Raw genomic sequence first — 8,630 nt, 5'->3', positions numbered from 1 at the left:
AGCCCTAAGCAACTACAGACTGACTAGATTATTTTTGCCTATATTTAACGTTACAAAATACATTAGCCACTTAAATGTGATGTTCCTTTCCCTTAGCATAAAGTGCTGAGCTTTGTTCACCACTGAGGAAAACTTTGGATTGCTTTAAATTGAAAGCTAAGATAATAAAGATGCTAAAAATGTACCTATCCAAGTTTTTAACACTTTAATCAGCCATAAATGAGGGCCTCATGCCCTGATCAGTACTTGGCATTGTCAGCATCTTTAAGTTATCAAATTATATTGGATGTCTAGAGGCAGGGTGGTTTTATCTACATTTCCCTTACAATCAATACTATCAATAGTTATCCCTCACATTCATATCCTTGACTTGATTACACATTGTTTGTTGGGTGGTTATGTTTTCTAAATAATGCACCTGGACTTACATAAATACAGACATAGCAGGCACCACCGTTGATTGATTTCTTCTCTTCTTTCTCCACTTGCCTTTGTTTTTTTTTTGTTTGTTTGTTTTGTTTTTTTGGTTTTTTTTTTGTTCAAGGCCCAAGTCACACAAATATAAATATAAATAAACAGCTACATTTTCTGCTTTAGATTCTAACTCAGCAAACCCACAACCTCTAGGAAGAGAATGTGGGCCATGTGTGAATTAAGGTTTCTGCCTTTCCTGGCTGTGGAACTGCTTACCACTCTTCCCAGTGATGGTTCATTGCTGCCCACCACTTCTTCCAATGATCACAGCCAGGAGATAACCATCAATTCTCTCTGCTGGCTCTTGAAGATGGATGAAAATGGAGGATATGAGCCTCTTCTTCAAGACTCACTTCCACACTGGGGTATTACTTCAGAGCAGTGTGCAGCTTCAGAAATCCAGGTGATATACTTCTGGGGGAAGTACTTTATTTTCTAATTAAAGATGAGGATAAGAGAAACAGGCAGGAAGGCTGACTCTGAACGTTTGGGTGACCTGGGGCAAAGAGCTAACTGCTCCTCTATCGTTGAGGCAGGCTCCAGTGAGAAAACAGGAACATAAAGACATAAACAGATGAGTAAATGACTTCCAAACTCCCCTACTACTCTGTTCTAGCTCAGGGTGGCCTCAAAGCCATTCTTCTGTCTCAACAGCTGTTTCCTCAACATCTGTGCTAATTAGGCTGCTCAGGTTAACTCCTATAGCAGCTCCTTGGTCACTGCAATCTGGGTGATTCTCGAGTAAAACACAACAGCTCTAAAATTGTATATTACATCAAACAAACGTCATCTCACTGAGCAAGCTGGAGGGCAGCACATCCACCAGAGCCATTCATTTGTAAGATTCCTATTTCTTTGTGCGGAGTGGAGCAATCATAAGAAAGTGATTAGACCAAACTGCCCTACACAAGAGTCTATTTTACCTGGTTTCTGATATTTAAATTATATTTTCCCCAAGTTTCTTTTCCTTGTCACCCAACATGAGAAAATAGGTCAAGAAAGCCTGAGAAGGAAGAAATTGTTTCTGTTTACTAGAGTAAAAGAATCTAAACTCTATTTTTCATTGATTTTTTTAAAATTCGTATTTCTAGCCATTTAATACTTCAGGTGCCCAAGGGAAGTCTTCTTACCATGACATCAAAAATACAAAACCAAAAGGTTAAAAATAAAGCTACTAAATCACTAAATAAGTTTATCTCATCCTTAAAATTCAATGCAAATAAATTGTCTCTTCTAAAAAGAATGTTTGCTGTTGCCTTGATTAATAAATGCATGTCCCAAATTAGTCACTGCTCCCTTAAGTCACCTAGAACCTTACTTGGTTACCCTGAGTCACAGATCGTTCCATCAAGGTTTAACTACCTAAATTAACTTCCCACGAAAGTCTAAATGACGTTCATATGTCTTAAAATAATATATGACTACATATTCACTGTCTTAATAAACACTAAGCCTTTGGAAGACCTAATACAAAGATTCAGGTTGCTGAGTTCCACAACTGTCTCAATCTTAACGAGAATGACGTAACGCAGACTTATTTTTCCATTTTCACTTGGTCTAGACGAACTTAAAGAAGTTTTTTGTATTGCTCCTTAATAATAATGATAAACATGATCATGGTTATGATGAAAAGTGTTTTTGACCCGTTATGTTTTTTTTAAAAAAATAAGATTTATTTATTTAATGTATGTGCATACACAGTCACTGTCTTCAGACACACCAGAAGAGGGCATTGGATCCCATTACAGATGGTTGTGAGCCACCAGGTAGTTGCTGGGAATTGAATCAGGACCTCTGGAAAAGCAGTCGTTGCTCTTAACTACTGAGCCATCGCTCCAGGCCCCGACCAGTTATGTTTAATTATTGTAAATGAAATCATATTTTAATGTGTTGCCAAAGTTGTAAAAGGGAAATTAGCAAAAAAAATGATAATGTTGGAAGAGAAAAAAACACAGCATAAAAATATCAAAGTAAATTGAAATGCAAGCACCTAGATTTAAGTGTATTTGTGGAATCAGACAGTTTTTACATTCTGAGTAACAATGTATTTCTGAGTTCCCGATAGTTGATAACTTAGACTAAATTAATTGTTTTTGGAGGCCTTTTCAAGAATAAGTGGTCTGTAGAAATAGAAAATATATATGAAGTTAAGAAATCTGGGAAAAGTTTAGGCAAAGCAAAAGTCAGGAAGAAAAGAGCTGTGTTAAACTCTTGCTCAGAAGTAAACAATTGAAACTCTGAATGAAGCTCACTGGTAGAGGAACTGGCTGTATCCATGAAGTTTTTGGTTAATTTCCTAGAGTCATGAACTTTTCATGCAAAAAGACAAAAAAAAAGCGAGACCTTGAGCCCCTCATGGCAACATCGCATCTTCTTATGAACATTGCTCATTGACCAATCATACCACTACAGCTCACAATAGAGCGCCTCAAGAAAATATTCTCCTGCCCAAAGTTGTTTTCCTTAAAGCAACTTTGACATCCTTATTTCTCAAGCTATAAATCAGAGGGTTCAGCATAGGTACTACAATAGTATAGAACAAGGAAGAAACTTTTCCTTGGTCAAGGGACAAAACAGAAGGTGGCTGGAGGTACATGAAAGCCCCAGAACCAAAGAAAAGACAAACCGCAATCATATGGGAGCTGCAGGTACTAAAGGCCTTGGACATGCCCTCTGTGGAATGCATGCGAAGAATGCTAGAGAGAATAAGGGCATAAGAAATGAAGATAGTGACAATGGGTACACCAATATCAAAGCTCACAAAAATAAAGACTACCAGTTCATTTACATAGGTGCTGGTACAGGAATGTTCCAGAAGGGGAAGGATATCACACATGTAGTGGTTGACAAGGTTGTCAGCACAGAAGGTCAGTCTCGCCATGGATATGGTGTGGGCCATGGCTCCAACAAAACCCATTAAATATACACCAAACAAAAGGAGTAAACAAACCTGGGGAGACATGGTGACCATGTACATCAGGGGGTTACAGATGGCAACATAACGGTCATATGCCATGGCTGACAGAATGAAGGACTCAGAGATAACAAAGAAACAGAAGAAAAACAACTGTGTCATGCAACCCGGATGAGAAATGATGTTCTGCTTTAAGATAAAACTCATCAACATTTTGGGGGAGATAGTAGAGGAATAACAGAAATCTATTAAGGAAAGATTAAAGAGAAAGAAATACATGGGTGTATGAAGATGAGAGTTCAGTCCTATTAAGGAGATCAAGCCCAGGTTCCCCACCACAGTCACCATGTAGAAACCTAGAAAGAGAAAGAAGAGGGGCATGCATAGTCCTGGCTGGTTTGTCAGGCCTGCAAGTATGAACTCTGTCACAGAGGAATTCTTGGCAGCCATTCTTCTCAGGAATAAGGCCTGTGTGACAGAAAAGAGAATCAGTGGAGAAAAAAACAGCATCACCACCATCCTCACAAATCTCTTTGTGAAAATAGAATCCATAGGAGGTTTGAACTATGGTAGAAAGGTTTAAATTATTTACAGTGGGTAGTTGTGAACTACCAGGTGACTTCCAGAGTACAGTAAAGGGCTACACTATCATCCAGAATGAAAGAGTGAGCATCTCTTAGACTCAGAAGATGATCCTTTTACCATGCCCTTCTCTACACCAGTTTCTGAAACCTGGACCTCTTCTCTGTAATGAATCTGAACAAGCAGAATACATCATAGATCTAGGTCAGCACTATAGAGTAACAAGTTGATGTTGTGTTTCCTACAATCTCTTAACTTATCTACACATAAGGTTAGTGATAGTAATGTTCTAAGCTAACATTTAGTTAGGAATTATTATGAAAAGCTCTAAGCATATGTGACCATAGAGCAATCCACACTTTACAAAGGAGACATGGAGTTCTCAAAGTCGCAAACCCTCCAGACCAAGCAGGAGGGAAGCAGCAGCAGACCACATAGAGTCTGATTTCCTAACCCTTGTTTCATGACTGGTCAATGTCAAAGACTACATACCTTCCTTTATCTGCAGCAGGTATGTTCTGCCTACTCTCTCTCCTCTGAAGTGTTCTTGGGAAAACAAAGACCTGGACAACAGCTTGGATCTTAGACCTTTTCCTCTTTCAGACTCAGTTTTATCTTGTAATCCTCTCTGTACTGACAACCTTGACTAACAGTTGCTCTTGTTATCCAGTGGCCCCTGCAGTTTCTAGACATGAAGCAGCTCCTGCCCTTGAACAGCAGAATAAGAGTGTCATTCTTGTTTGCAGACCTCAGGGGCTTGGTTATGAAGACAGAGACTCTCTCGGGACCATTCCCTCAGAGTTTCACTCCCTAAGGAAACAGAAGTGTTTGATTCTCCTGTAGAATTTTTTGGTTGGCTTTTAGAAACAACTCCTTCTAATTATAATTATGTGAGAGGGGATGGTCCTAGGTCCTGTAACTTACCCAAATCGCCAATATCAGAAAGTTGAAGGTTACTAGAAATACAATAAAATAATAAGTGGCCCAAGATCCGACAGTAAAAATAGGTTCTGTAAATGCAGAGCAGTGTGGTCTGGAAGCAGAAGGACGGACTTTAAAATAGCCACTTGAATTATATTTTAAATTTGCATCTGAAAATGATCAAACAAATGGTACATTACAACAGAGTATAAGAAACATCAAAGTACCTAATGAAAATTTCAAAACTGTAACTTTTTATAGGGGGTTAGGAACTCAGTTGACTGAATATCAGGCTGAGTAAAGTCACACAAAGTACCAGTGAAATCAAAGACAGAATTAATAGAAATCAGCTGTACCAGATTCTATCCCATATACAACACACACACACACACACACACACACACACACACACACACACACACCACACACTTAAGAATCACCTAACCAAGGGGTTATGGAAAGACTTCCATGTGATAGCTGGTCTTACTGGTTAACTTGAATCCATCTGGAATGAACTAAAACCCAAAATGCTGGGTATAGTTTTGGAGACTTTTTCTTGGTTGATCATTTGAAGTAGGAACGCCTACCCTAAATCTGGATCTTTTGAGGTGAGATGATCCATTGTAAATCTGGGCCATACCTTCTGGTGACGGTCTATATAAAGAGCATGAAAGAATGAAATAACTTGCTTCTTTCCTGTTTGCCATTACTGTCTATGGCAATCGCATTTCTTCATGGGCATTATAGCCAACTTTTTTAGGATCTCAATGTATACTGAAAACCAGCTGAGATATCCAGACTCATGGACTGAACAATTACTGATTTTTGGACTTTCTATTAATAGATAGTCATTGTTGGACTAGCTGGCAAACAGCCAAGGTAATAATCTCTTCTCTCTCTCTCTCTCTCTCTCTCTCTCTCTCTCTCTCTCTCTCTCCCTCCCTCTGTAGGTATTTTGCTCTATTATTTCTTTTCTCTAGAGAACCTTGACTAATACATTCTATGATAAAAATTTTAAGACAATGAAGAAATTGATGAAGGCACCTGAAGATAAAAAGACTTTTCATGCTCATGAACAGAAGAATTAATCTTGTGAAAATAAAATGTCCTCCTGAAAGAAGTCTGAAGATTCAATGAAGGTTTTAGGGCTATTCTTTAAAGATATAGATAAGACAATCTCAAAATTTGTATGGAAACCCAAACAACTAAAAAGAAATCCTGACCAAAAGGTATGCTGCTGGAGGTACCACCATCCATAATTTCAAATTACTTTGCAAAGTTATAATAATAAACATTAAATGAATAAAACCGTGGTACTGGCACAAAAACAGATGCCTATAGATCAGTGGAACAGAGTAGGGACCTCAGATATCAATCAGTGCTACTACAGCTACTGTGGTGGTTGGAATAAGAATAGCCCCATAAGTTCATATATTTGAATGTTTAATCATCAGGGCCTAGCTCTTTTGAGAAGAATTAGAAGGTATGACCACTTGGAGTGGGTGTGGTCTTTTTTAAGGAATGTGTGTCACTGGAGGTGGGCTTCGAGGTTCCAAAAACTATGCCAGGTCCAGTTGTTTGCAGCCTGCAATGAGGATATAACTCTCGACTGCTCCAGCGACATGTGTGTTGCCATTCTCCCTGACATGATGATAAAGATCTAATCATCTGAAACTAGGACCAGCCCCCAGTTACATGCTTTCCTTTTTAATAGTTACCTTGGTTATGATGTCTCTTCACAGGAACATAACAGTGACTAAGACAATGTGCTGGAATAGTTTTATGTCAACTTAACATAGGCAAACATTGTCTGGAAGGAGGGAATATCAATTAAGAAAATACCTCAAGGACATTTGCTCAACTACGTCCATAACATATTTATCCATAATAATCAGAAACTGGAAACAATATAGATGCCCCTCAACCAATGAATGAATTTTTTTTATTATTAACTTGAATATTTCTTATATACATTTCGAGTATTATTCCCTTTCCCGGTTTCCGGGCAAACATCCCCCTCCCCCCTCCCCTTCCTTATGGGTGTTCCCCTCCCAACCCTCCCCCCATTGTTGCCCTCTCCCCAACAGTCTAGTTCACTGGGGGTTCAGTCTTAGCAGGACCCAGGGCTTCCCCTTCCACTGGTGCTCTTACTAGGATATTCATTGCTACCTATGAGGTCAGAGTCCAGGGTCAGTCCATGTATAGTCTTTAGGTAGTGGCTTAGTCCCTGGAAGCTCTGGTTGCTTGGCATTGCTGTACATATGGGGTCTCGAGCTCCTTCAAGCTCTTCCAGTTCTTTCTCTGATTCCTTCAACGGGGGTCCTGTTCTCAGTTCAGTGGTTTCCTGCTGGCATACGCCTCTGTATTTGCTGTATTCTGGCTGTGTCTCTCAGGAGCGATCTGCATTCACATTTTGATCATCCGTCTTGACTTTCATTTGTTCTAGGCATCTAGGGTAATTCAAGCATTTGGGCTAATAGCCACTTATCAGTGAGTACATACCATGTATGTCTTTCTGTGATTGGGTTAGCTCACCAGGATGATATTTCCAGTTCCAATCATTTGCCTACAATTTTCATAAAAGTCATTGTTTTTGATAGCTGAGTAATATTCCATTGTGTAGATGTACCACATTTTCTGTATCCATTCCTCTGTTGAAGGGCATCTGGGTTCTTTTTCTGGCTGTTATAAGGGCCATAACATAGTGGAGCACGTGTTTTTTTTTATATGTTGGGGCATCTTTTGGGTATATGCCCAGGAGATGTATAGCTGGATCCTCAGGCAGTTCAATGTCCAATTTTCTGAGGAACCTCCAGACTGATTTCCAGAATGGTTGTACCAGTCTGCAACCCCACCAACAATGGAGGAGTGTTCCTCTTTCTCCGCATCCTCGCCAGCATTTGCTGTCACCTGAGTTTTTGATCTTAGCCATTCTCACTGGTGTGAGGTGAAATCTCAGGGTTGTTTTGATTTGCATTTCCTTTATGACTAAAGATGTTGAACATTTCTTTTAGGTGTTTCTCAGCCATGAATGAATTTTTTTAATGTGATACATTTACATAGTAGAGTATTATTCAGATGATCAAAAGAATGACATCACTAAATTTTCAGGCAAATAGATGGAACTAGAAAAACTCATCCTAAGTGAGATAACTCATACCTAGAAAGACAAACATGGTATGTACTCATGGATGTTGGCTGTAAAGTAAGGATAAGTCATGCTACAAACCACAGGCCCAAAAAGGCTAAGTAACAAGCAGAGCTTAAGAGAAGATACAAAGATCTTCCTGGAAAGGGAAACTACAATAGATTCTGAAGGTGAACTCAGGGAGGGTAGGGGTGAAAAACATAAGGATTGGGTGCAGAGGATGAAGGGAAAGAGCCCTGGGAGAGACATCTGGAATTGGGGGACATTTTGGAATTAAGTTAGAAACCTAGTGCAATGGAAACTCCATGGAATCTATGAAAGTGACCTTAGCGAATACTCCTAGTTATGGGGAACAGGGAGCCTGAATGGGCTACCCTCTGTAACCAGTAAAGACTTCACGTGGAGAGATTGGGACACCAATCCAGCCACAAAACCTCTGACCCACAGTATGTCATGCCTGCAGCATGTGCTGCAACTGGAGTCTAACATAATCTTCATCAGAGAAACCAGAGAGTTCATCTATCGGCTGATGGAAGAAGATGCAGAATTCCACAGCCAAATATGGGGCAGAGCTCTGGGAAGGCTGCAGAG

At 39.6% G+C, this 8,630-nt stretch overlaps 1 protein-coding gene across 2 annotated transcripts; it reads right to left on the bottom strand.

Moving 5' to 3' along the window:
- Positions 1-2,902: 2,902 nt before the first annotated feature.
- On the bottom strand, positions 2,903-7,538 carry LOC116907161 (olfactory receptor 145-like). 2 transcript variants are annotated; one of them, XM_032910119.1, is made up of 2 exons: positions 7,524-7,538; positions 2,903-3,826 (listed from the first exon to the last, which is right to left on the bottom strand). In XM_032910119.1, the coding sequence occupies exons 1-2, from the start codon at positions 7,536-7,538 to the stop codon at positions 2,903-2,905; spliced, it is 939 nt and encodes a 312-aa protein (XP_032766010.1). The 2 variants fall into 2 exon arrangements, with proteins under 2 accessions (XP_032766010.1, XP_032766011.1); XM_032910120.1 differs by lacking the exon at positions 7,524-7,538 and having other exon boundaries at positions 2,903-3,847.
- Positions 7,539-8,630: the final 1,092 nt, after the last annotated feature.

This window comes from Rattus rattus, chromosome 8, assembly GCF_011064425.1.
Source record: "Rattus rattus isolate New Zealand chromosome 8, Rrattus_CSIRO_v1, whole genome shotgun sequence".
Classification (NCBI taxonomy): domain Eukaryota; kingdom Metazoa; phylum Chordata; class Mammalia; order Rodentia; family Muridae; genus Rattus; species Rattus rattus.
The sequence above is the reverse complement of the archived record's forward strand: the minus strand, read 5'-3'. Positions and strand labels throughout refer to the sequence as shown.